At 41.7% G+C, this 27,066-nt stretch overlaps 2 protein-coding genes and 1 long non-coding RNA gene across 3 annotated transcripts; 1 reads left to right on the plus strand and 2 right to left on the minus strand.

Moving 5' to 3' along the window:
* Nucleotides 1-3,741: 3,741 nt before the first annotated feature.
* On the minus strand, nucleotides 3,742-4,131 carry LOC123398545. Its single transcript, XR_006610175.1, has 2 exons — nucleotides 4,063-4,131; nucleotides 3,742-3,883 (listed from the first exon to the last, which is right to left on the minus strand). It is a non-coding gene; the product is annotated as an uncharacterized LOC123398545 (long non-coding RNA).
* A 16,614-nt stretch (nucleotides 4,132-20,745) lies between these two features.
* Nucleotides 20,746-24,426, plus strand: LOC123398467. Its single transcript, XM_045092935.1, has 9 exons — nucleotides 20,746-21,204; nucleotides 21,491-21,571; nucleotides 21,884-21,931; nucleotides 22,013-22,330; nucleotides 22,937-23,108; nucleotides 23,225-23,444; nucleotides 23,664-23,788; nucleotides 23,887-23,931; nucleotides 24,032-24,426. Exons 1-9 carry the CDS (start codon nucleotides 20,843-20,845, stop codon nucleotides 24,176-24,178), a joined length of 1,518 nt encoding a protein of 505 aa, XP_044948870.1. The 5' UTR covers nucleotides 20,746-20,842; the 3' UTR covers nucleotides 24,179-24,426.
* Nucleotides 24,427-25,078: 652 nt separating this feature from the next.
* On the minus strand, nucleotides 25,079-26,776 carry LOC123452384 (CCG-binding protein 1). The gene is made up of 3 exons (XM_045129033.1): nucleotides 26,433-26,776; nucleotides 25,817-25,890; nucleotides 25,079-25,661 (listed from the first exon to the last, which is right to left on the minus strand). Exons 1-3 carry the CDS (start codon nucleotides 26,671-26,673, stop codon nucleotides 25,338-25,340), a joined length of 639 nt encoding a protein of 212 aa, XP_044984968.1. The 5' UTR covers nucleotides 26,674-26,776; the 3' UTR covers nucleotides 25,079-25,337.
* Nucleotides 26,777-27,066: the final 290 nt, after the last annotated feature.

The raw sequence follows: 27,066 nt of genomic DNA on the forward strand, positions 1-27,066 counted from the left end.
TTTACGGAATAAAAGTGCTACGTCTAAAAGAATTCTAGTACTAATGTGGAAATAAGAAGACTAATTAATATATCTAATTACTCTACCATATACTAGTGTAGGAATACTAGTCTAGAAATAATAAACTACGGGAGTATAAAAAAAATACGAAGAGAAATACCTTTAAAATGCAGAGTGAGAATTAATTCCAATAAGGAGACGACTTCGAGAAATCCCGCCGAAGAGAAGAGAATATTTTTATTTAATAAACCTAGTCAAACCAAAAGATTAATTTAACCCGAAATAGATGATTTTTGGATGCTCCTACGGGTCTATATTTATAGGTGGAAAGAAGGTCTAAAGGTCAATAGCTAGGCAATGTGGGACTAAACATATACGTAAAGAGGAGAAAAGGAGGGATCAAATGCCCATGGGCCAAGTAAATTTCGGCCAGCCCATAGGCAAGCTCGGATGAATAGTGTTTCCTGGTGAATAGTGTCTTTTTTTATTTTTTTCAAAATAAACAGCGAAAACAAATATAAATGAAATTAAGAGAATATTTTATATAGGCATATTATATATCAAAATTTTCAGAATAAAATTTCGTACAACATGAACATTTTATTTTTCACAAAATAAAAACTTTATAAAAAATTATTTTTTAAAAATTCAATAAAATCCAAATTTTGTCTTTAAATTTTTGGCACTATTTTTCTTCTGACTTTTTTTTTGTGTCATGTTACCTCCTCTCTTTCTTGCTTGGCAAGTATATTGTCAGGAAAAAAAATTATGGTTGAAATCTTGTGCCAAAAATAAAATTCAAATCAAAAACCAAAGGAAAAAAATCAAATGCCACATTCATTCAAATTCTTTATAGTTGAAGAAGTCATGTTATCTTCTCTCACTGATTTTAATTCGATGAATTTGAATTTAAAAGAAAATGGGAAAGTCATTTTATTCCCTCTCTTTCAAAAGTTTTAAAAAAGTTTCAAATTCCACTCAAGTTTCAATCACTCAAACAGACAAACTCTCAATCTAATAATTATATTAACAATCCAAAGTTTATAATTTTGGGATGTTACAATGGCTAATACCCCCCGATACTATCCATAGTTTCATCAAAATAAGCAACCAACACAACAAAAACAGAATCTGTTAACAACAGACCAGTCTGTAGCAATCTGTATATTTCGTATACCTCTGTTACTTCAAAAATTCTGAAATATTACGACAGTCTGAAGAATTTGCGTAGCAATCAGCAGAAAAAAGAATAAACTCAAAAGCTCTTACAGAAAAAAAATGAAAATTCTTTTCGTGAGCAGAAAGTTTCTGTCTTTTCCAGCACTAGTAACCATGCACGTGCAACGCACGTATCGATCAAAGCATCTTATGAAATTTGTGTGGGTACTAAATTCTGTTTTCATATTGAGATTAAGTAACATCCATACAACACATGAAAAATACTAATAAATCCATGTAATAGCAACATCTATGATGATCATATAGAGATTTTGAATAATAAAAATGAATGATAAAAAGTGCATGCATGAAGCATACATTGCTATACGATATTAGACCAATTAAACATGGTTGCAATATTTAATATTGGGACATAGCGTTGGCCTTGTTTCAAAGGAATTGAGCCAGTCATTTTCCTGATTAGGAACATTTGGCTTCAGACCTTCAACTCTTCATCCCTAACCATTTTCTTTTGTAAATAATTTGCAAAAGAAAGACTGAATTAGGTTGATAAAATCAAACCTCATAGTAAAACGGAACACCAGAACAATAAAATGTGTCATCTAAAGATAAGTGCTTACAAAAGAGTGAATAAATCAAAAATCAATTTTGATTTCTATATCACTAAAATCAGATATAAGCCAGATGGATCTCAGATATAATACAAAGGAGAACTGCTTCACATAGTAGGTTGAAGATTTTAAGAAAAAAATAACAAACTATTTTTTAGCAGGTGTGTTTCCAAACCAATTGATTTATATTGCGATTAAACTTGCCATAAGCATCCTTGGTTGAGTTGCTATCACAAAATATATTATGAACACATGATGTTCTCAATTATGTATACCATCCTCGTGTTGATGCCACAAAAAAGAAATTACTTGCAAAACATCATTGGTTCTGTTCATGCAGCAATAGGACATCCACAACCCTTTATGCTGGATGATCTACTACAGATGTTTGCAATTCAGTTTTATATCATTCTTTCCTAACAGGGTAGCAAATATGCACATGATTGAGCATTTTGGTGAATCAAGAGCTTTCCTATGTGAGATAGAGAAAACAAACAACAATTGATCTCCTGCCGGCTACTGTTAATCTCCGTTGTGCGTCCACGCTCATGCGATCTCGTTTGCCAGCGGTCGGTCCACCAACAGTTGATCTCTGTCACTGGCAACAGGGAGGTCGACAACGGCAGGGAGGAGACCAGTGCTCCACGCACACGCGACCTCGTCTGCCAGCGACCGACAGACCCACGTGCATCCACATCCCCGGCGGCGGTGACCTGGGAGAGGACGGAGCGGTTGATCTCTTGCTGGTGCCCACACTCAAAACTTAATCATGGACATAATCGAGATGGAAAATTGCAGTTTTAATTGCAGAAAAACTTACATTAAACCCCAACCATTTAATTGATGTATTTGCACTTTGCGTCTTGAGCTATCCCATCTTGCTCTGCACTGTAATTGGTTAATTAAAAGGATTTAGTCAAACAACATTCGAATGTTAGTAAAGCCGCTTCAAGTACCCGCACAGGTGGCACACCCCTAGGACCGGGCCTGCTAAGAAGCTACATACAAAGTAAAATGAATGACTCTACACTCTAGAATATGTACGTAGTTTCATATTAAAGCATCTAAAATGATTTATATTTAGAAATGGAGGGAGTAGAGATCATGGTGCACTCGATTTGGACCAAGAAAAATCTGGACAACGGGGATCATCACAGGGGTGAGGGTTAGGTTTGGTGGCTACATATTTTTTGTCACCTGAGAAATTTTACATGATGTTGCCAAAAAAAATTTGCGGGGAATGTTGCAATAAACTTGGCAACCAGTTCAATTTTTAATATGAAGAAAAAAAATTCAAGATCCTCATCATGTCCTTGGAGAATTTTTCTTCATGTTTGACATGCTTTAAAATTTTGCCATTCTTGAAAAATGTAAGTTGATCAATTAATAAATATAGGAATTATCACAGATTATTCAATAAAAAATATTCAGAAAAGATTATTATTCAACATCATTTGAAGTTGGTAGTTGGTTCAGTTTCAAACTGTGTTTCATATCATCAGCCTATAATTAAATAATTTTAATTGTAGTAACAAATTTTGACAGAAGTTGAAACTTGAAGTTCTTTTTTTGGGGGGGGGACAAAGGTAGCAAGCCGCTGCTGCACTATATTATATGCGAGGAAATTATTACAGAGTATTGGGTCAGGAGTTCATTACCTGGGAAATGAATACACATGAGCAGCTACAAGAATCGATTTAGGGTTCATTACGGCCTCGAGGATAGCAGGCTTGCACCTCTTAGGTCTGCAGATAGCTGCCGCCTGCCATAGACTTGCATGTTCCAGAAGATTCAAACATTGATGTCGTCTGCACATCTTGCCCTTTGCCTCTCGAGCTATCCCATCTTGCTATTCGACTTCAATGTGCATTCATTCGGGAGGCCCTACTTCAAGAATCACAAGGGCTAAAAAATTAGAACGCAGGAAATTTACATATGCCAAGTTGATCAAGGACCAATAACCATATGTACTTCCATATTGCGCAAACAGGGGATAATTTTTTGATTTGCAGTTAATCACCTAAGCATTGGGTTAACACAGTGGTGCTACTTTTCTTTTTCGTCCAAAACGGAACCATCATGTCTTGAGTTTCCTATAAACAATAGTAGAATGCATAAGAATTCTACTACTAATTAACAACACACAAAGTATGACGATGAAGCTTCAGAAACTTAGCAGCTGCAAATTTTAAAACAAACAAACATAAAACACATCGAGTTCCACAATTGTTTTCCTCGAAACCACAATTCATAACACATGCATATATCTCACCTGGAGCAAATACCTGTCTTCATGCCTTCGGAGTATATACCATCTCCATCTCCATTATCCTAGTGCAAGTGCCTGGCAGTCAGCATCTTTTGTATGTGCAGTCAGCATCTGAAGCCAGGCGCTTGCACTACACCGCCGCACGCGCTTACTTTTCACGTACGTCCTTCCCACCGGCCGGACGGACCGCCGCCCAGCTCCGGCGGCCGACGAGCAGCTCTCCGGTCAAAGCTGCAGACGTGCATGTCGCAAACGGCATATGCTTTTCCCCGGCGAGCGAGCGTCACACGTGACCGTATCAGCCTCGTCGTCCACCAATCCCGGGACGTGCGGTGGCCATCAAAACCATGACGTGACGTCGGTATCCCAGCTCAGCTGCCGCTGCTACGCCGACCGCCACAACGAGCAGAAGGACACCGCGTGCCCTTTCCACCGCAGCGCCACGGCGCCGCCGCCGCCGTGGACATCTCCCACCCGTTGTCATACTTCCTCAGCAGCGACCTGGCCGACTCCACCGCCTCGCCCCCGAACGCCACCTCGTCGAACCCCGCCGCCGTCATGCAGTCCCGCCACCCCTCTCACCCCACGGCCTCCCTGGCCGCGGCCACCGCGACGGCGGTCCCCGCCTCGGCCTCCAAGAGCCGCCTGTCCTCCCCGTCCCTCCCCTTGAACGCCGCGTGCGTCGACTCCAAGAACCGCCATAGCAGCTCCAGCCTCGCAGTGAACTCGCCCGCCGCGCTGTCGTTGCCCCCGACGTCGAGCTCTGATAGCACCACCAGCTGCGGCTTGAGGTCTTTGACCCTGCGGATGATGTCCGTCCTCTCCTCGGCGGTGACATGGCCCAGCCGGAACTGGAGGCACACCACGAGCGCCTCGTCGGGAGCGGTGCAGAAGCCGTGCGCAGAGTCTAGTGAGGCGGCGCGGCCGATCTCGAGGTCCAGCTTAATGGACTTGGCGTACGGGAGGAGGTGCGGAGAGAAGTCGTACCCCGGAGGCGAGGCCGAGAAGGGCACCGGCGGGGTGGCCACGACCGTCAGCCGGACGGACAGCGGTGCCCGTCCGGCGGCCATGCGGGTGAGGGACTCGAGCAAGGTCGGCCACTGCACCCCGTGTGAGACGCCAATGTCGATGAGGTGGAGCGGCCGGGGCGCCGCAGAGGCCAGCTGCGAGATGGCGGCATTCGCCAGCGTGTTGGGGAGCGTGAACCACGGGCTGACCTCGTGGAATTTGATGAGGGACGCGTGGAACAGCCGTGGCTCCGTGCCGGCGAATGACGGCGTCGGGCACTCGCATGCGGCCGGCACCCTCACGGCCGCGGCGGCAGCGGGGCCAACCGCGGCAGGGAGGCGAAGCGAGAGCGCCCGCAGCCCGTACGCGGCAAGCCTGTGGTTGGCGTCGCCGGAGAAGGCCGCGAGCTCACCGAGCACGTAGAAGAGGTGCTGCACGTGGGACAAGTTGCGGGCCTCGACGGCAACGGCGCAGGGACCCAGCAGCTGCTCCGCCCACCTCGCGTCCCGGTCCGACCCCGCTCCGCCGCCCTTCTTGCCGCCTCCCGGCCTGTCCTGCTCGGTTCGGCGGCGCTGGTTGCGGCTACCATGACCGGAGCCAGACACCGCCAGGCGGACGGGGAGGGGGAGTTGGACGCGGAGGCGACGGCGAAGGTGCAGGCTAGGGCGCTGGCTCCCGTTAATTCTTCCTAAATTTCTGTACTTGATTGGCTCCTTTTTTTTCGTGGAGGTGCAACAGTTTTTCGCTGTAGGAGGAGGTGGAGCACGATCAGCCTTAGTTAATTTGGTAAATGCACACGGTGGTGGTGCATGGATGGTGGAAGGCTGTTAGATTGTAATTTGTTGTCTAATTGTGTGGTGGTGATTGGTGTTTCTTTTTTGGGGGTAATAGTTGTGTGTACGTAGAGAAGTTTTCGTTTGATCTTTTATTAGTAGTATAGATGACCAAACGATCATCCCCAAGACTAATCATAACGGTTTTGCTTGGCACAAATGCAAAAAGAAACACAAAAACACAATCATAACAGAATTATAAAAGTGTGGAAAACACAAAACAGAAAGAAAATGATAGATTCGTTGGGTTGCCTTCCAACAAGCGCTTTTGTTTAACGCCCTTAGCTAGGCAAAAAGTGATGGAATCACGTATAGTCATCTTTGGTGCTCAAACCATAGGTAGCGTGATCATTTATCATCTTAAGATCTTCATCTTTTTTGGATGACTCACCACTAGCTTTAGGAACAACAAACAGGCTTGACGGTCTTTTTGAGAGTGAGATTTGGAGTATTTTGCACAGCGGCAAAAGCGGAACCCAAGTTGGTTATGACATCTTCTAATTTGCCAATTCTAGAAGAATCATTAACTATAAGTTCCTTCTCCCTTAAATTTTTCAAAAAGTTTCCCACTTTGGATCCTTACTGAGTAATTTGATTGTGGATCTTTCTATCCAAACCCTCAATAAGTTCAACTGTGGCAATTTTGTTTTCAATAGCGTCAAGCCTTTGCATCACATGTTCCAAGGTCAAGATAGTTCCATTAACCATGAGCGGGGGTGAGCCTACCAAATTCATGATAGCTCTATAGGAGTCAACAGTATGGCTTCCCAAAAAGTTCCCGCCTACAATGGTATCAAGGATATACCTATTCCAAGGAGAAAATTCCAACATAGAAACTGCGAAGGAGGACGGTAGTGGATTGCTTACGAGTAGATCTACTTTGAGCATTGCAAATCCTGTACCAAGCGTCCTTCAAATTTTCTTCCTCATTTTGCCTGAAATTGAGAACTCCATTTTCAGGGGTGTCGTTTGGAGTGGTGGGTCTAGCCATTGATGAACTATCTCACACACAAACGAGCAGGAAGAGAGAGTGAAACGGGCAAAAGAAAACGACAAAAGAGAAAGGCAAAGGAGAATGGCAAATGAAAGCGGCAAATGTGAAGTGGGGGAGAGGAAAACGAGAGGCAACTAGCAACAAAAGTAAATGCAAGAGATGAGTTTGTGAGACCTACTTGGATGGATCTTGATCTCTCCTCCCCGGCAACGGCGCCAGAAATAATTCTGATGTCAGTTGTGCTTCCCCGGTAACGGCGACAGGAATAGTCGTGTCGACGGCACCAGGAATCCTTCTGCTACGGCTATGGAGCCTTGCGTTGGTGTTCCCTCGAAGCGGAAAGGGTGATGTAGCACAGCGGTGGTAAGTATTTCCCTCAGTTTGAGAACCAAGGTATCAATCCAGTGGAGGAGTATCACAAGATCCTGCACAAACACAAAGAACCTGCTCCCAATGCTATGAAGGGGTTGTCAATCCCTTATAGATTGTTTGCCAAGTGAGAACTGAAAGCAACAAAGTAACAAAGCAAAGTAAAAGCGGAGGTGTAAACGATGGATGTGAATAGACCCGGGGGCCGTAGTGTTTGCTAGCGGCTTCTCTCATGAAAGCAAGTAGACGGTGGGTGAACAAATTACTGTCGAGCAATTGATAGAACCGCACAAAGTCGTGACGATATCTATGGCAATGATTATATCTATAGGCATCACGTCCAAAACAAGTAGACCGATACTTTTTGCATCTACTACTATTACTCCACACGTCGACCGCTATCCAACATGCATCTAGTGTATTAAGTCCAAAAGAACAGAGTAACGCCTTAAGCAAGATGACATGATTTAGATGGAAAATCTCATATCAACGACAGCGCCCATCTTGTTACCCTTGACGACAACTACTTAATGTGTGCCTTGCTGCCCCTACTGTCACTGGGAAAGGTCACCACATGGTAGAACCCAAAACCAAGCACTTCTCCCATTGCAAGAATCATAGATCTAGTTGGCCAAACAAAACCCAAGACTCGGAGAGACTTACAAGGATATCAAATCATGCATATAAGAAATCAGCAAAGACTCAAATATATATTATAGATAATCTGATCACAAATACACAATTCATCGGATCTCAACGAACACACCGCCAAAGAAGATTACATCGGATAGATCTCCATGAAGATCATGGAGAAATTTGTATTGAAGATCCAAGAGAGAGAAGAAGCCATCTAGCTACTAACTATGGACCCGTAGGTCTGAAGTGAAGTACTCACGAGTCATTGGAGGGGCGATGATGATGATGAAGAAGCCCCCCAACTCCAAAGTCCCCTCCGGCAGGGTACCGGGAAGGGTCTCTAGATGAGATCTCACGAAAATGGAAGCTTGCGGCGGCGAAAAAGTATTTTTGAGGCTCCCCTGATTTTTTGCTGTATTTTAGGGAATAAATAGGCCAAAGATCTAGGTCAGGGGGCGGCCAAGGAGGCCACAAGCCCTGCCATCGCCGCCTCCCCTGGTGGCGGATTGGGGGCTTGTGGGCTCCCAGGAGCCCTCCTGGCTTGGCCCAGAGGCCCCCTGATCTTCTTCCGTTCGGGAAAAAAATCATTTCGGGGATTTTATTCCGTTTGGAAATCAGATCTGAAAAGAGACAAAAACACAGGAAAAACAGGAACTGGCACTTGGCACTGAATTAATAAGTTAGTCCCAAAAAAGATATAAGAGGTACATAAAACATCCAAAGATGACAAGATAACAGCGTGAAACCATAAAAAATTATAGATACGTTTGAGACGTATCAGGTACGCGAAGGTGGCTATACTCAATTTTACCATTGATACATCTACCTATGAAGAGAGCAAAAATAATGTATGGCTACTATCCCACAGACAACAACGCCAAAAATTGACACGTTGACAAAGGCTGGGCTTGCGTTGGTTTTTCCCTTGAAGAGGAAAGGGTGATGCAGCACATGAGCAGTAAGTATTTCCCTCAGTTTGAGAACCAAGGTATTGATCCAGAAGGAGGGTCTCGTCAAGTCCGCAGTACCTGCACAAACACAAACAAGCTTGCACCCAACGCTTCAAAGGGGTTGGCAATCCCTTCAAGATTGTTTGCAAAGTGAGATCTGAAGGCCGAAAGTGCAACAAAGTAAAAAGTGTAAGGCTGAAAGTATGGTGTGGAGTAGACCCTGGGGGCCATAGTGTTCACTAGAGGCTTCTCTCAAAATAGCAAGTATCACGGTGGGTGAACAAATTACTGTCGAGCAACTGATAGAACCATGCAAAGTCATGACGATATCTAAGGCAATGATCATACATATAGGCATCACGTCCTAGACAAGTAGACCGATACTTTCTGCATCTACTACTATTACTCCACACATCGACCGCTATCCAGCATGCATCTAGTGTATTGAGTTCATGACGAACAGAGTAACGCCTTAAGCAAGATGACATGATGTAGAGGGATAATCTCAAACCAATGATGAAAACCCCATCTTTTTACCCTTGATGGAAAAAACACGATACGTGCCTCGCTACCTCTTCTGTCACTGGGTGAGGTCACCGCACGGTATGAATCCAAAACCAAGCACTTCTCCCATTGCAAGAATCATAGATCTAGTTGGCCAGACAAAACCCACAACTCGAAGAGAATTACAAGGATATGAAATCATGCATAAGAGAGATCAGAAGAAACTCAAATAAGATTCATAGATAATATGATCATAAATCCACAATTCATCGGATCTCGACAAACACACCGCAAAAGAAGATTACATCGGATAGATCTCCATGAAGATCATGGAGAACTTTGTATTGAAGATCCAAGAGAGAGAATAAGCCATCTAGTTACTAGCTATGGACCCGTAGGTCTATGGTGAACTACTCACGCATCATCGGAGAGGTCATGGTGTTGATGGAGAAGCCCTCCATGTCCGAATCCCCCTCCGGCAAGGCACTAGTACGTGCCCCAGATGGGATCTTGCGGAGACAAAAGCTTGCGGCGGCGGAAAAGTGATTACGATGATATCCTGATTTTTTCTGTAATTTATGGGAATATATAGGTGAAAGTCCTAGGGCAAAGGGCATCCAGGAGGGCCACAAGCCTGGATGGCGCGCCCCCTGGCCGCGGGGTGGGGGCTTGTGGGGCCCCTGGGGCTCCTCTGCCTTGGCTCCCAAGTTCCCCGATCTTCTTCCGTTCCAAAAAAATCTTTTCGGGGATTTTCTTCCGTTTGGACTCCGCTTCAAAATCTCCTCTGGAAGGGGTCAAAAATATGGAAAAAACAGGAACTTGGTACTTGGCACTGAGTTAATAAGTTAGTCCCAAGAAATATATAAAAGGCATGCAAAACATCCAAAGTTTGACAAGATAATAGCATGAAACCATCAAAAAATATAGATATGTTGGAGACGTATCAATGGTCGGAAAGTGAATACTCCCCAAGGTAGCGTGAGTAATATTTCTAGTTTATGCCACAGTGATGCTAGCAGGGAAATCATTATATTCGGTTTTATGACGATCACTAAGGCTACCCCATTATTCAAACCAAGTCTACGATATAAAGAGAAAGGCATAACACTAACACCATATCCAAGGTCACACAAAGCAGTTTTAACATAATTTCTTTTAATAAAGCATGGTATAGTAGGCACTCCGGGATCTCCTAGTTTCTTTGGTATTCCACCCTTAAAAGTATAATTAGAAAGCATGGTGGAAATCTTAGCTTCCGGTATCTTTCTCTTATTAGTAACAATATCTTCATATACTTAGCATAAGGGGACATTTTCAGAATATCAGTCAAGCGCATACGTAAAAAGACAGGTCTCAGCATTTCAGCAAAGCGCTCAAAATCCTCATCATCCTTCTTCTTGGATGGTTTAGGAGGAAATGGCATGGGTTTCTGAACCCATGGTTCTATTTCTCTACCATGCTTCCTAGCAACACAATCTCTTTTATCATATCTTTTGCTCTTAGGTTGTGGGTTATCAAGATCAACAACAGGTTCAATCTCCACATCATTATCATTACTAGGTTGAGCGTCATCATGAACATTATCATTAATATTATCACTAGGTTCATGTTCATTACCAGATTGTGTCTGAGCATCAGAAATAGAAATATCATTTGGGTTTTCATGTGAGTCTTCAACAGGTTCACTAGCAGCATGCAAAGTCGTATCGTCACTCTTATTCTTTTTATTAGAGTGAATAGGTGCATCAGTATTAACTCTCTGAGAATCTTGCTCAATTCTCTTAGGATGGCCCTCAGGATACAAAGGTTCCTCAGTCATTCTACCTCCTCTAGTCAGAACTCTAACAGAATGATCATTGTTCTTACTAATCATCTCATTGAGCAAATCATTCTGTGCTTTAAGTACTTGTTCTACTTGAGTAGTTACCATGAAAGCATGCTTACTAATAAGCCTAAGATCATTGATAGTTCTACTCATATTTTCACCCAAGCGATCAAGCATGTAAGCATTGTGGTTCAATTGTCTACTCACATAAGCGTTGACATTTTCTTTCTTAACAATAAAGTTATCAAATTCATCCAAGCATTGGCTAGCAGACTTATTATAAGGAATACCACCTTCATCACTCTACAAAGAGAATTTACCTCTACTGTGTCGGGTTATCAAGACCATGTATTTCTTTAATAGGTGGTAGATTCTTAACATCTTTAGCTTTAATACCTTTTTCTTTCATAGATTTCTTTGCCTCTTGTATATCTTCAGGACTGAGAAATAGAATACCTCTTTTCTTCAGAGTTGGTTTTGGAGGTGGTTCAAGAATAGTTCAATCATTATCATTGCACAATATATTAGTCAGTAGTAATTCATCTTGTTCGACGGTTCGTTCCCTCAAAACACAACCAGCACAACTATCTAGGTGGTCCCTAGAAGCATCGGTTAGTCCATTATAAAAGATATCAAGTATTTCATTTTTCTTGAGAGGGTGATCAGGCAAAGCATTTAGTAATTGGAGAAGCCTCCCCCAAGCTTGTGGGAGATTCTCTTCTTCAATTTGCACAAAGTTATATATTTCCTGCAAGGCAGCTTGTTTCTTATGGACAGGAAAATATTTTTCAGAGAAGTAATATATCATATCCTGGGGACTACGCACGCAACCAGGATCAAGAGAATTAAACCATATCTTCGCATCACCCTTTAATGAGAATGGAAACAACTTAAGAATATAATAATAACGAATCTTTTCCTCATTAGTGAATAGGGTGGCTATATCATTTAATTTAGTAAGATGTGCCACAATAGTTTCAGATTCATAACCATGGAAAGGATCAGATTCCACGAAAGTAATCAACTCAGGATCGACAGAGAATTCACAATCCTTATCAGTAACACAAATAGGTGAAGTAGAAAACTTGGGATCATATTGCATTCTAGCATTCAAAGATTTTTCCTTCCACTTGCATAACAGTTTCTTAAGATCATCTATATCCTTACAAGCAAAAAAGGCCCTAGATACTTCTCCTTCCATAACATAACCCTTAGGTATAAGAGGCAATTCATATCTAGGAGAGCTAGGTCTAGCAGGTGTACCATAGTGTTCAGTTTCAATAATTTCATCAGATTCAGAAATATTATCAGTTTCAGCATTCACTCTAGCAATTTGTTCATAAAAAAATTCACCAAGTGACACAGTAGTATCAAGCAAAGTATCATCATAATCATCGTGCATAGCAAAAGTAGCATCATATCAGATTCAACAGTAGGTGGTGGTGTCGCAAATTTACTCATAACCGAAGGTGAATCAAGTGCAGAGCTAGATGACAGTTCCTTACCTGTCCTCTCAGTTGAGGGGTAGATCTTGGTTTTAACATCTTTGAGATTCTTCATAGTGATCAACATATATAAATTCCAAGTGACTCGGAGAATAGAGCTATGCTCCCCGGCAACGGCGCCAGAAAAAGATCTTGATAACCCACAAGTATAGGTGATCGCAACAGTTTTCGAGGGTAGAGTATTCAACCCAAATTTATTAATTCGACACAAAGGGAGCCAAAGAATATTCTTGAGTATTAGCAGCTGAGTTGTCAATTCAACCACACTTGGAAAACTTAATATTTGCAGCAAAGTATTTAGCAGCAATGTAGTATGGAAGTAACGGTGACGGTGGCAAAAGTAGCAGTAGCAGCGGAGAAGTAACTAGCAAAGATCAATATGTGGAAAGCTCGTAGGCAATGGATCAATGATGGATAATTATGTCGGATGGCATTCATCATGCAACCGTTATAACATAGGGTGATATAAAACTAGCTCCAATTCATCAATGTAATGTAGGCATGTATTCCATATATAGTCATACATGCTTATGGAAAAGAACTTGAATGACATCTTTTGTCCTACCCTCTCGTGGTAGTGGGGTCCTAATGGAAACTAAGGCATATTAAGGCCTCCTTTTAATAGAGAACCGAACCAAATCATTAGCACTTAGTGAATACATGAACTCCTCAAACTACGGTAATAACCGGAAAGAATCCGAGTTATTGTCACCCTGGGTGATGCAGATCATAACTCGTAATAGGTGTCTACAACCTGCAAGATAGGATGAAGAACACATATATATTCATGAAAACATAATAAGTTCAGATCTGAAATCATGGAACTCGGGCCCTAGTGACAAGCATTAAGCATAGCAAAGTCATAGCAACATCAATCTGAGAACATAATGGATACCAGGGATCAAACCCTAACAAAACTAACTCGATTACATGATAGATCTCATCCAACCCATCACCGTCTAGCAAGCCTACGGTGGAATTACTCACGAATGACAGAGAGCATCATGAAATTGGTTATGACGATGGCGTCGATTTCCCCTCTCCGGAGCCCAAATTAGACTCCAGATCTGCCCTCCCGAGGAAGAACAGGAGGTGGCGGCGGCTCCGTATCGTAAAATGCGATTATTTCTTATCCTTGATTTTTTCGGGAAATATAGGAATATATAGGAGTGGAAACGAGGTCGGTGGAGCCTCACGGGCCCCACAAGCTTGGGGGGGGGGGGGCTAGGGGGCCCGCCCTGCAGGCTTGTGGCCTGTGGGTGGCCCCTCTTGAGTAGATTATTTCGCCAGTGTTTTTTATTAAATCCAAAAATAATCTCCGTAAATTTTCATGTCAATTTGAGAACTTTTATTTCTGCACAAAAATAACACCAAGGCAATTCTGCTGAAAACAACATCAGTCTGGGTTAGTTCCATTCAAATCATGCAAATTAGAGTCCAAAATAAGGGCAAAAGAGTTTGGAAAAGTACATATCTTGGATACGTATCAATGGACTATGTGGTCGTCAAGACCAAGCACGTCGGCCAGCTGGTAGATGACCTCAGGCATACCTTTGCTAACCTACGAGAATACGACATATGGCTTAACCCAGACAAGTGTGTCTTCGGAGTCCCAGTTGGCAAAATTTTCGGATTCATTGTGTTGCAAAGAGTAATAGAGGCCGATCCGGCCAAGATCCGAGCCATGTCACAACTCACGGTCCCTACAAAGCTGAAGCATGTCCAAAAATTGGCAGGCTAGATGGAGGCCTTGAGCCGGTTTATCTCTCGCCTCAGCGAGAAAGCCCTCCCACTTTACAGGTTGCTTAAGAAGACCGAGAACTTCCAATGGACCGATGAGGTTGCAACAACTATGGAGGAAATCAAAACGCTGCTCGCAAACAACCCCATTCTAGCAGCACCCTGTGCGGGGGAACCGATGTTGCTATACATATTGGTCACCAATCAAGTGGTCATCGCAGTCCTCGTCATAGAATGGGAGGCCGAGGGTCACCAACTACGGATACAAATGCGAGTCTACTGTGTATCCGAGGTGCTTACCCAATGCAAAACCAGATATCCACATTATCAGAAGATTGCCTACACGGTGTTTATGGCATCACGTAAGCTCAGACACTACTTCCAAGAATGTGCGGTCACGGTAACATCTGAGGTACCCCTTAATGACATCATTAACAATAAGGACGCCACCAACTAAATAGCTAAATGTGCCATTGAGCTCCTGCCATTCGAGATCACTTACAAGCCACGACGAGCCATCAAATCTCAAGTGTTGTCCGACTTCGTCGCCGGATGGACAGAGACAGAGCTCCGAGAGAGTATAGCACTTACACTCATTGGACCATGTACTTCGACGAGTCAGAAACTCTAGTTGGATTAGGGGCTAGGGTGATCCTCACATCCCCTACCGTGGATAATGTCCGATACGTGATACAGATCATGTACGCTGATTCGAATAACGCAACAGAATACGAGGAACTACTACACGGTGTTCGGATGGCAACCTCAATGGGGATACAACGAACCGAGGTACTGGAGGACTCCAACCTCGCGATCTCACAAATCAATGACGAATTTGATGCAAAAATCCAAAAATGGTAGCATACAAAAACGTCGTCCTTAAGATATCACCATGGTTCGAGGATTGGAATTCCATCACATCTCAAGAGACAACAACAAAGCCGCGGACATCCTCGCCTTCTTAGGCGCAAAGCATGACCCCGTCACAAGTAACATATTCCTAGATAGGCTTTTCAAGCCATCTGTGGTATGGCAAGACGGGTGTAACAACTTGGAATCGACGCTCCAGAAGATTCCCCTTTTATTCCATTGTCATCATGTGATTCTTTTGTTTGCCGCATTCATCATCACATCATTCGCATCATCTGCATTGCATCAACACTCCATTGCCGTCATTTTTTCAAAAAGTTGCATGTGTTGTTAGTTGCCGGTTCTCTCCGTTTTTGTCGTTGACAGTTTCGAGACCAACCACACACGGACGCGCCCGCGACATCATTAATATTTTGTTTTTAAAAGCGTGTATCAAACTTTCCGGTTTGGGTTGAAAGTTGGCGTGCGGTTTTGTTATAGTGTAGGTAGGCCGCCTGCCAAATTTCATCGTAATCAGAGTTAGTTTCATACCCGAACCGTTAATATATAGCGGCACTATAGCTGATCAAATTATGAGACGTTTTCAGTACTAAAACTTTAATGCCGGGCTGCCCGTTTTCCCTCCCATCTCTGCCTAGCCCATCTGCATAGTGTGCCAACGTGCGCGAAGCCTAGTCCGAATACCTCCCGGAACCCAAAACAAACGGGCTTAACCATTGGGTCCGGATCAACCCCGTAATACCCTAAATTAGCATCCATTTTTCAATTAGGCTTCCTAGACATTTTTTCTCGACTGTCCGATCAAAATTGGAGGGTCCATAACTAGTCTCGTTATATAACAGCCCCTAACCATGTTAGCCCAACCCTAGTTTCTAGGTTGTGTGTCCCACCCGTTCCATCAGACCCGCCACCACCACTCCACCTCGTTTTCTCCACCCATCCAATCCATCTTTCCCGACCCATTCCCAGCCAACCACCTCCTCTGTTCTCCCTCGGGATTTTCTCCGACCAAATCCTGCAGCCCTGTTCCAATCGGGAGTAGGATCTCGATCTGTAGTCCTCCCCGCAGCAGCAGGAGCGTCTGGAGACACGTCCAGCACCACGTCCCGATGCATCACGCGAGGACCTCGTCCCCGACCAGGCCAGACATGCAGCTCCCCATGGGAGCCCGTAGCAAAAACAGAATATGCACATTAGGCTGGTCGTAATGGGAGTATCATAAGTAGTATCATGCATGCCAACTAGGCATATTTAATGAGGTGGCATGGAATTAAATGAAGAAAGAGAGGATTGAGTATCATGTTATGATACCGTATCATATTAAATGTTGTGCTACTATGTGTCATGCATGACAATAAATGAACTGTTCTATGATACTAACACATGATACTATGCATTACAGATGTAGTATCATACACTAGTATCATATGCATGATACTAGTATATGATACCCCCCATTACAATCAGCCTTAGGGCCTCATGAACTATAGCTGCATTAGGGCATCGTGTCCCCGTGTTAATGTCATTGATCACTTCCCGACGAGCCGAGGCAACACAAATGTTATGCACATCCAAGTCCTCCCTGAGAGATAAAGCTTCCCCACATGCATAGGTCTCCCAGATCGCAGAATCATTAGCCCCTCGAATACCACCACCGAAGACCCTAGGTATAAACCTGTATGGTCACGGCAAATAGCTGCCACCGCGACTCCACGAAATAACCATGAAGCAACACCGGTAACATTGATCTTCACCGTTACTAGTGGAGGAGGGCACCATGATGACGCCAATGCTTCGGCTACCGCAGTAGGGCTTCTCCCGTCACCACGCGATAAGTGGCTCTCATCGTATTGGAGGGACGAAATTTCCTATTCGCCGCTCTTGGCGAAGTGGTGTCGGGGTTTTCGCACAGGGAGGGGAGCGGAGCTATTTTAAATGGTCTCGCCCATTTAGCAGGTTGCAGCGCCTTGGTTTTGGAAACCTTCTAGAGGTTCCAACCATTTTTTTTCCGTTTTTGGGAAACTTCTAAAAGGTTTTCTGAATCGTTTTTTCCTTTTTTTTCTGTTTGTATCTCAAAAAATGTTTTTGGATTTTCAAAAAATGTTTTTTATTTTCAAAAATATTCTTAAATTTGAAAAATGTTCAAAATTTATAATTTTGTTCATGAATTTGAAATTTGATCATGTTTTAGAATTTATTCACAATTCAAAAAATGTTCTAAGTATCAATTTTTTTTGCAGTTTCAAAAAATATTCATAATTTTATAATTTTGATCACAATTCGAAAAATGTTCAGTTTCAAAATTTGCTAGCATATTTGAAAAATATGAATAATTTTTCAATTTTGTTTACCTAATTGAAATTTGTTCATGTTTCAAATTTGTTCACAATTCAAAAAATGTTTGTAGTTACAAAATTGGTTCACAATTGAAAAAAGGATCAAACTTTCATAATTTTGTTCATGAAATTTGTTCACAATTTTAAAAATGTTCGTGGTTTAAAATTTGTTCGCAGATTCGAAAAATGTTCACGTTTTGCAAGATGTTCTCATTTTTCTTTAAAAACCTAAATTTGAAAAAGTGTTCGTTTTTCAAAAAATGCCCTCATTTTCAAAAAACCAATCACAATTTTATAATTTTGTTCACGAATTAGAAATATGTTCCTGTTCTTTTAAAATTTATGCACAATTCAAAAAATGGTCACACTTTTATAATTTTGTTCATGAATTTGAAATTTCTAATGTTCTAAACTTTGTTCACAATTTTAAAAATGTTCCCTGTTTCAAAATTTGTTCGCAGATTCGAAAAATGTTCTCATTTTGAAAAATATTCCCATTTTGATTTTTTCGTTTCGAGATTTTAAAAAAAACCGTGTTTGAAAAAATGCTCTCATTTTCAAAAAGCCAATCACAATTTTAAAATATTGTTTACGAATTATAAATGTTCCTATTATTTTATAATTGTTCGCGCTTCCAAATGTGTTCAGGATTTTATAAAATTATTCTCGGTTTCAAAATTTGTTCGTGCTTTAAAAAATTGTTCGCGCTTCCAAATTTGTTCGGGTTTTTTCAAAATTGTTCTGCGTTTCATAATTTTGTTCTCAAGATTAAACAAAGTTTGTCCTTTAAAAAATTGTTCACGCTTCTAAATTTGTTTAGGATTTTTCAAAATTGTTCTCAATTTCAAAATTTGTTCTTAAAATTCAAAAAATGTTCGTGTTTTAAAAATTTGTTCGCGCTTTTAAATTTGTTCATTTTTTCAAAATTGTTCTCTTTCTTAATTGTTTTTTTCAAGATTCAAAAAAATATTTGTGCTTTAAAAATTGTTCGTGTATTAAATTTTTTTTCGCGCTTTTAAATTTGTGCAGGTTTTTTCAAAATTGTTCTCTTTCTTAATTGTTTTTCTCAACATTCAAAAAATATGTATGCTTTAAAAATTGTTCGTTCTTCCAAATTTGTTCATGATTTTTCCTGATTGTTCTTCAAATTCGAAAGAAATTTTTTGCTTAAAATACAAAAAAGGTAGAAAGTAAAGAAAAAACGAACCAAAAAATGAAATAAACAGAAAATGGAAAAAGTAACAGAAAAAAGGAAACGAAGCTGGGCCGGCCCATTCGCGGCGCCCCCATTCGCTGCGCAGGACTCCCTGCGTGGAAATCCCTATTCTCCGCATTCTGCGTCTAAATGTCGAGCCTTCGCGCGGACCGGGGCATTTACATGCCAACAGCTGCGGTTTTGGAACCTTCTAGAGTTTTCAGACGTATTTTTCCAGTTTTGGAAACTTTCTAAAAGATTCTCTGAACCGGTTTTTTTTTCTTTTTGTTTCTTTTTTTTATGTTTCTGTTTTGAAAATTTTCTGGATTTTTATAAAATGTTCCTAAATTTCAAAAAATGTTTTGAAATTTGAATATTTTTTCGGAATTTGAAAAATGTTCCAGAATTTATAAATTGTCCAGGAATTTATAAAAGTGTTCCAGAATTTGAAAAAATGTTCCGGATTTGAAAACATGTTTCGGAGTTTGTAAAAATGTTTCAAAATTCGAAAAAATGTTTCGTAATTTAGAAAAATGTTATGGTATTTTTATTAAAATGTTTCAAAAGAAAATTTCGGAAATTTGAAAACATGTTTCGGAATTTAATTGTTTTCTTTCGGAATTTTTAAAATGTTCAGTAATTAAAAAAATGTTCCAGAATTCGGAAAAATGTTCCGGAATTTAAAATGTTCTATTTTTTCTTAAAAATGTTCCGAAATTTTAGAAAGGTATTCTGATATTTTTACTGAAATGTTTCAGATTTGTCAACATCTGGTCGCTAATTTTTTTACATTTACCTATTAATAAAGAAATTAGTGCTTCTGTCGTCCGTCATTAACATTGTCCATAAAGTTGATGAAAATTACCCACAATTGCCACTTATAAGTCATAGAAAATGTTTCAAACAAGAAAATCTCCGGACTGGGCGGGCCCATGTAGGCACCTTATATATTACGCTCTGGGCATTGAAAAAACATGCAGCACACCTATTTGGGCCGGCCTATGCGTGGCTGCCTGTTCTTTTTGTTTATTTTTTTATTTTATTTTTCAGTTCCATTTTTTTCTACTTTAAATAATTTAGAACTTCAAATAACTTTTCTTCAATTTAAAAAACTGAGAATTTTGAAATAAAATATTAAAAAAACATAATATTTTTGAGAATTCAAAAACTACTCAGGAGTTTTGAAAAATGTTTGCATAAACAAAAAATGTTTAAATTTTAGAAAATGTCTCTAAAATGAAAAAAGTCAATAATTTTAAACAAAAGTCCGTGTAAAAATCTTCAAAACAGTTCGTGCCTCTGTTTTTAGTCTTATTTTTTATTTTCATTTTCTGTTCCATTTTTTAAAATTTAAATAATATAGAGTTTTGAAAAACTTTTGCAACTTATAAAACTGAGAATTTTAAAGAAAAAATAAAATGTTTGTGATATCAAAAAATGCTAGGGATATTTGGAAAAGTATTCCCATATTCAAAACAATGTTCATAATTTTGAGAACAATGTTGGTGAAAACAATAAAAGTCGATGATTTTGAGAAAAAAGTTTGTGTATTATTTCTTGAGTGCAATTTCAAAAAATGTTTGCTAATTCAAAAAATGTTCATACATTTTAAGAAATGTCTTAAAATTTGAAAGACGTAATATGATCAGCATCCTTGAAGATTATAATTATTTTTCTTCCGTTGCAACGCACGGACCTTTTGCTAGTGGTCTGTAATTTCGCTACTGGTGGCTAAATTGGGCCGGGCCAGTCGGGGCGACCCGTGTGCATCCGCTCGACAGTTTGCCGCAACGAGCGGCGCATAGGAGGTCCCTGTCTGCCTCTCCCTGCAGAGACGCCCAACCGAAAAAGAAACGGGCCCTACGACGTTCGCGGCCGATAACAAGCAAAGTGTTCTTCTAGAACTCATTCCCTTCCTCCCATTCGCTAAAAAATAATAATAATAACAAGCGCACCTTCCGCTTGTTTTCTTCCTTCCCTCGACTCTCATCTAAGGTTTCCCAATCCCAGCCGACACCATGCCACCCCGTCCTCCAGGCAGCCTCGGCCGCGGCCGCGGCCGCGGGCTCGGATTCCCCGCCGCCAAACCCGTGCCAACCAGTCTCGGCGCCCGCGGTCGCCTCCTTCCGCGCCACCGCGTACTGCACTTTGATGTTCCCATCATCAACGGGCGAGAGATTATTTCAGTCGGTTCGAATGGGCTACTCACCGCAGCTCGTTCTATCTCGGACGACGAGCCAGTGATCTTTGTGGACATAGATATAGATGGGAGCTTCTTGACAGACCATGATATTCCTGGCGAGCCATTTGAAACCATGGACCAACTCATCCACGCGGCCAGTGTCCACTTGCTGGTCGCCTCCTGCTGTGATTTGTCTCGGTATGCCCCTCCCGATGCCTTCATCGTCAGTTTTCCTTTTGCAATCTACTCGAAATCGAGTTGTTTTGCGAATCGATATATGGGGATTGATTGCTTTAGGAGGCACGGCTGGAGGGTTGTCGTATAGATCGCTCTGTGTTTCTATCCATGTTGTAACGCCCAGGTAGATGACTCCAGATGCGTCCTCTTTTTTAGCTGGCCATAGCACGATGATAATATTTATTATCCATCTCATAAGAAATATGAATTGTTCTTCTGCTTATTGAGCCTGCTTGTTCCACTTCAGATACGAGGGAGGCACTGCATCTTCACAGATGCCTGTTTCGGAACTCCAGCATCTCCACTATGAAGAATCCCGTGATCAGCCGTATGACCACCGTACCTCTCCTCTGTCTTCTCTGTTCCTAGTCTATGTGATACCCAATTGCTTTGTTTATTGGTGTATGCTTGATTGGACGCCTAGGGGGTTCTCGTACATAGTTATGGTTGGATTTATCTCTGGTACTCTATAGTGTGAAAAATGCTCTTATATTATGGGACGGAGGGAGTAGATTAGAAGCTACATGTAGATTTCTGGCATCTCTAAATTTTTATAAGGATTTTTTACTAATGAATTGTTCATTCATCTGCAAAAAATAATTTGTGGTTCTGCTGACCTTGCCTGTTTGTTTCACTTCAGGTGTGAGGGGGAGGATCATGTGCCTGTATGCTCAGAAACACCGCATTGGTGAATATGCCCCACTGTCACTTTGAATTTGTTGATTTTATATTACTAGATCTTGGCAGTGAAGACAGTGTTTTACAACAGGAAGCGGAAGAAAGTAGATTTCTGGCATGGACATGACCTCTCATCCTCAAAGGAATTGCTCAACACTATAACATTCCAGGAATCGTCTACTTCGACTTCCTCGTCCTCTCTGCAGATACAGGCTCAGCCTTGGCGCTGTCTTTCATCATCACCTATTTGGGCCTTGGCCCAATTTGATTGGGGAATCATATTTTTCACCAGGGTTGACCTGAAGGGGTCTTTCCACACAAATCCTCACGTGGGCGGGCCATTTCAGAGCTTACAGGATGCTTATGATGCTATCGATCGTTATCTTCAGGAACATAAGGATCCAACAATGTAACCTTCCAGAACTTCATTGTAGACTTCATTGGTTTATTTGTCTTGGTTTGTGTGTACACTTGCAGCTGATAACATTCAAACAGGGAGTCGTTGTGAATTACTTGCCTATGGGATTCAGCCCGTGAAATATAATCACAATTTTTACATCCATGAATCAGGAAAAGAAAGAGAAACCACTCTACATCAATTTTTTATTTTGTGCTTCGGGAGAAACATTTTCTTATGATATTTTGTGGGTTGTCGAGATAGTGATAAATATTAAGCACAGCTGAGTATTAGCAAAGTGCATATAGATACTATGCTGCCACTTTGTATGTCGATATATTTTTGTCTGGATTAAACATTTGTGATTGTTCTTTTTAGTAAAAGATGATGCATCGATAACTCATAAGCATGTACGCTGTTCAGTTCTGTATCTTGTTTTTGCTAATTATTACTACCTCTAAGCTATTCCTATCCAACTATCTACCTTCCACAAAAACTACTAGTTCACTATGTTGAGCTGATAATGCTGACATATACGGAGTAATACTTAAAATCACCCTGTATTCCCTCCTCCTCCGAAACTACTGACCATATGTTAATGCTCTGATTTTAAACTAGGTTCACTGGTGTTTCTCGACTGGAAAGGGTCATAAGACTATCTCTTAACTATCCTGATGGCACAAGGAAGAAACTTTTGAAATCTCAACAAATGGATGAAAGGCGTGATTGGGAGCGCCAGTTGGTTCAAACTTTGGTCGACCAGTATAATGATCACCACCATCTTTCAGGGGTTTGATCTCCGCCCCTCTCCCTCACTCACTGTCATTTGGTACAGGGTTGCACTGTGCTGGTGTCTTATTCATGTAACAGTTGGTTGCTCATCAGATTAATGTTTCTTAATTTCAGGATCTTGCATATGAACTCAAAGATGTTACGTGCTTTGAATCAGTTTCCGGGGGCAATGGCCGTAGGTACTATCATATTAACTTCACAATGAAGACTAAAGGAGCTGATGATTGTAACTCTGGTGGTGAAGATCTATTCTTTGCTGAAGTCACAATCAAGGGGGGAGAATATGTAGAACTGGTGGCCAGCTGTTTCTGCATGGTTAAACCCACTGACAATGGTATTGTGCACTCTTTTTTAACCTACACATTATTCAAATATGTCATCGCTTATCCCTGAGGGCATAGAAATACCTCTATCTGGTCCGTGCAACCACATAACATCTACATACACATGCTTTTTCTTTCCCCTGTCAATTGTCAGTCATTCTCTTGTGATTGTGCCTCGTTGATTTACTCGGCACACAGTTAAATAACAATTTTCTTTTTGAAAAATAAAGGCCAGTGCTATGGTTGTGATGTGAAGCACCCCAACAATTTGGCTGCATATACTGGTGCTAAAGCGAGCTCTCAATGTGCATGTTCTCTGTTTGGTAATATGGGATTGCCTGTCCATGACGAAAGTGTACGTATAATGATGATTTATTTGTTCCCTGCTGAGCTTTTATTTATTAACATTCTTGTTGCTTTATTCATTATAACTTCATCTCTATATATATATAGTTGGAAGAGGAGGAAAGAAGGGTAAGGCGTTTCTACGAGACCCAGGTGATGACACATCTTGTGCGGCAGCATAGCACCATTTGTAGCAACACAATGTTGGTTCCTTGGTTGATTGTTACTTGCTTGTGTATTGTATCTTCTTTAGGGTCTCGATGATCCGGATTACGTGGAGAAAGAGAGAGCAAGGGCACAGGTGACGATTAAACCATTCAGCTCTGATGATTGTGTGCTTGAATATCGGGCTGTGCCAACTACCGGGAAGACTAAGGAGGGCGCTGGAGTGGAAGGCTGAGGAATCTCTTTGGGCTTCAATCACATGGTACTGTACAGTATGTTTTAGTGTTATAAGCTTGTCAGGTTGTACGCTCAAGCATGTCCTGTTCCTAAGACACTAAAAGGGAAGGGGCATTTGGCTTGAAATGTTAGTGGTTGCTCATCAGAATTGGATGCACAGACAATTTGAATGGTTGTCTTTGAAATGTGAAACCACTGGCTGCTTCTGTTTAGAGATGAATGGATTCACATAGTTTGGCCCTAAAATAGCGAATATTGTCTTTGGAGGCCGAGCTCCATGGAGCTTGGTTTTGAAAAATTCGAATTTCATCAAATTTCAGTTTTTTTACGTTTCAAAAATATCTAAAAAGAAAACAAATATATATGAAGGCATAACACAAGTGTGTAAATTTTCAGGGCAAAATAGGTTGAAGTAAGGGTTGTGCAAAAAAGGACAAATCTAGAGGTTTTTAATACGTGATACTATTCATTCTCCTAGGTCATGAATTTGTCTTCTTTTGGATAGGTTGCGTTTTCATACTGAAATTTTACACACATACACATAACATCCTTATTTACTTGCATAATTTTTTTCAGATTTTTTTGAAACCAAAAAGTCTAAATTCTGTTTTTATTAAAGGCCTCCATGGAGGTCGCGTCCGTTCTCCTAAATAGATCAGGTCAAAGCAAGCACAAACCGTCCACAATCATGTCGCTTCCTTCAAGTTTTTCCAGCAGGCTGCAAGTTTTTTGGGTGGATGGATTGGCTTCCAAACCAAATTAGAGTACCCTTCAGCTTACAGTTGGAAGTTTATTTTTCGCTAGGAGGGAAATGCATCAGTTGTTGGGGTACAAAATAAATGCAACATGCAACATATGTGAAAGAACTAAAAATTAACAAACACGCAGAAGAAAATCGTAGCAGTCAACAGCTCTATTCCCAAACACATATATACAGAGATACATTAGCAGATATACGAAAACGGCAAAAAGGAGGTATCTGAATCTAAAGAGAAGAACTCGACACCACAAGAAACACACACCATTACATAGTTCCATTTACCCACTCAGCAAAGGCCAACCAAGCAGGCAACAGCGATCCAAGCTTCCATGCTCGGTGCCAACAAAAAGAGCTTCAGGTTGTACATCTGGAAGTCAAGGCTAGTCCATGGCGTGATTCAGTCAGTCTCATGGTCTGGGCGAGGGGTATACCAGTCGGGGTATCTCCCCATCCTTCTCAGCAACCTCGTGTAAGGAGACTCCGGCATGAGAGCCTCCTCATCCTCGTCGATCTCTTCCTGCGTTTTCGGCAGCCCGTCGGGGACGGGGAAAGGCCTAGGCTTCGCTGTTTGCCCCGGGGAGTATGATGGCGCTGAATTGTGAGCTTTCTCGGCCATCTTCTTACGTAGGTCCGACCGGTGATGGATGCTGCTTATAAGGTACCTTGGGTCTGACCGCGAGTCCTTCACCATCCTTGAGATTTCTTCTTGTGGTAGCTCTTGCTGGGAAATGCAGAGAGGTAGTTTAGTTGGATTGGATCGGCACAAGTAGCACAGAAAGGTACTAAAAGTATGTTACACAGAGTACATAATGCTCATCGGCTCATGATGGATTTGGCAACTTTGATAAATGAGAAGGTGATTTGGTCGGTGCATACCTCGAGTTTGTTGAGTTCAAAATAGGCATCCCAGCAGCTGCAGCAATCATCGCCTTCAAGGGTCGTGCAATAATCTGTACCCAGATAAGAAGAACCACTGTTAGAATTCTTTTAAATCCAATTAACAGTGTTCAAATTCAGATTCGGTAACTTCATATCGTTAGAAATCTGTTCTGAAATACTCCTAGTTAGACCTCCGATTTATGCGGTCCGTTTGGCACACACACAAAACTTGAATTGGCCTGACTGTAAATGACAAAAATTCATATCTCAGGCTCGCTAATTAATCAGAAACTAGCACTCTATATATTTGACTTTGTTACCACAAGGGTCCATGAAACTGGCACTCGAATTTACACCAAACCAACAAGCGTTCAACAGTAAAAAATTAAATGAACACGCGAAACACTAAACAAGCAAGCTACAGAACCGAAACCAGATCTAAGCTAAGTAGCCTAAACAAAACCGCTACTGGCCGGTTTAAACCTCGGCAGGAAGCTGCATCACACTCACGCGCACTAAAAAATTCAGAGAAATAACACGTACAGTGATTAATTAGGAACCCGGGTAGTGCTGAAAGAGGAATCAGAGAAGAAGTACCATAACAGCAGGATACCTGTGATCTGGTCCTTGGTGCGCTGGACGAGAGGCTTCTCCTGCTTGAAGAACTCGTCGAGGATGCTGCGGCTGGAGCTGAAGGGCTCCCGCTTCGGGATCGAGCCGTAGTCCCGCAGCGCGCGCACCGCCACCGACCGCCGCCCGGGCGTGACCGGGGCGACGGTGGCGGTGGCGGGGTACGCGGGCGTCGTCGCCGTCGCTGTCGCCGGCGACAGCGGCCGGAGAGTGGATGAGAGCATTTCGGTGTTTGGTCCTTGTCTCTGCGGTTTTACTTCGGTGGGTTTGGCTCGGGGGAGCTGTCTCGGGGAGTGGATTGGCTCCAAGTTTCTACGTATATAAAAAGGACCAGAGGGAATGGGCAGAGTAGAACGGATAAGGATCGGTTTTGGACCTGAGATCTACTCCTAGGTGTCACATGAAACTTTATTTATATTTTACCCCTTTTGCGATATAACCTCCTAATATGGAATTTTAGCATATGCATCCTTCGAGCAACTAAAGCTAATCAATTTTGGCATGAATTGCTGGACGGCAAATTTATACTTTTTTTAATGAACTAGTAAATGTGTCCGTGCGTTGCAACGGAAGAAGAGGATAAAATGCTGCTAAGAGAGCCGGCGCTCTTCTTCAAC

Source organism: Hordeum vulgare, chromosome 5H (genome assembly GCF_904849725.1).
Source record: "Hordeum vulgare subsp. vulgare chromosome 5H, MorexV3_pseudomolecules_assembly, whole genome shotgun sequence".
Classification (NCBI taxonomy): Eukaryota; Viridiplantae; Streptophyta; class Magnoliopsida; order Poales; family Poaceae; genus Hordeum; species Hordeum vulgare.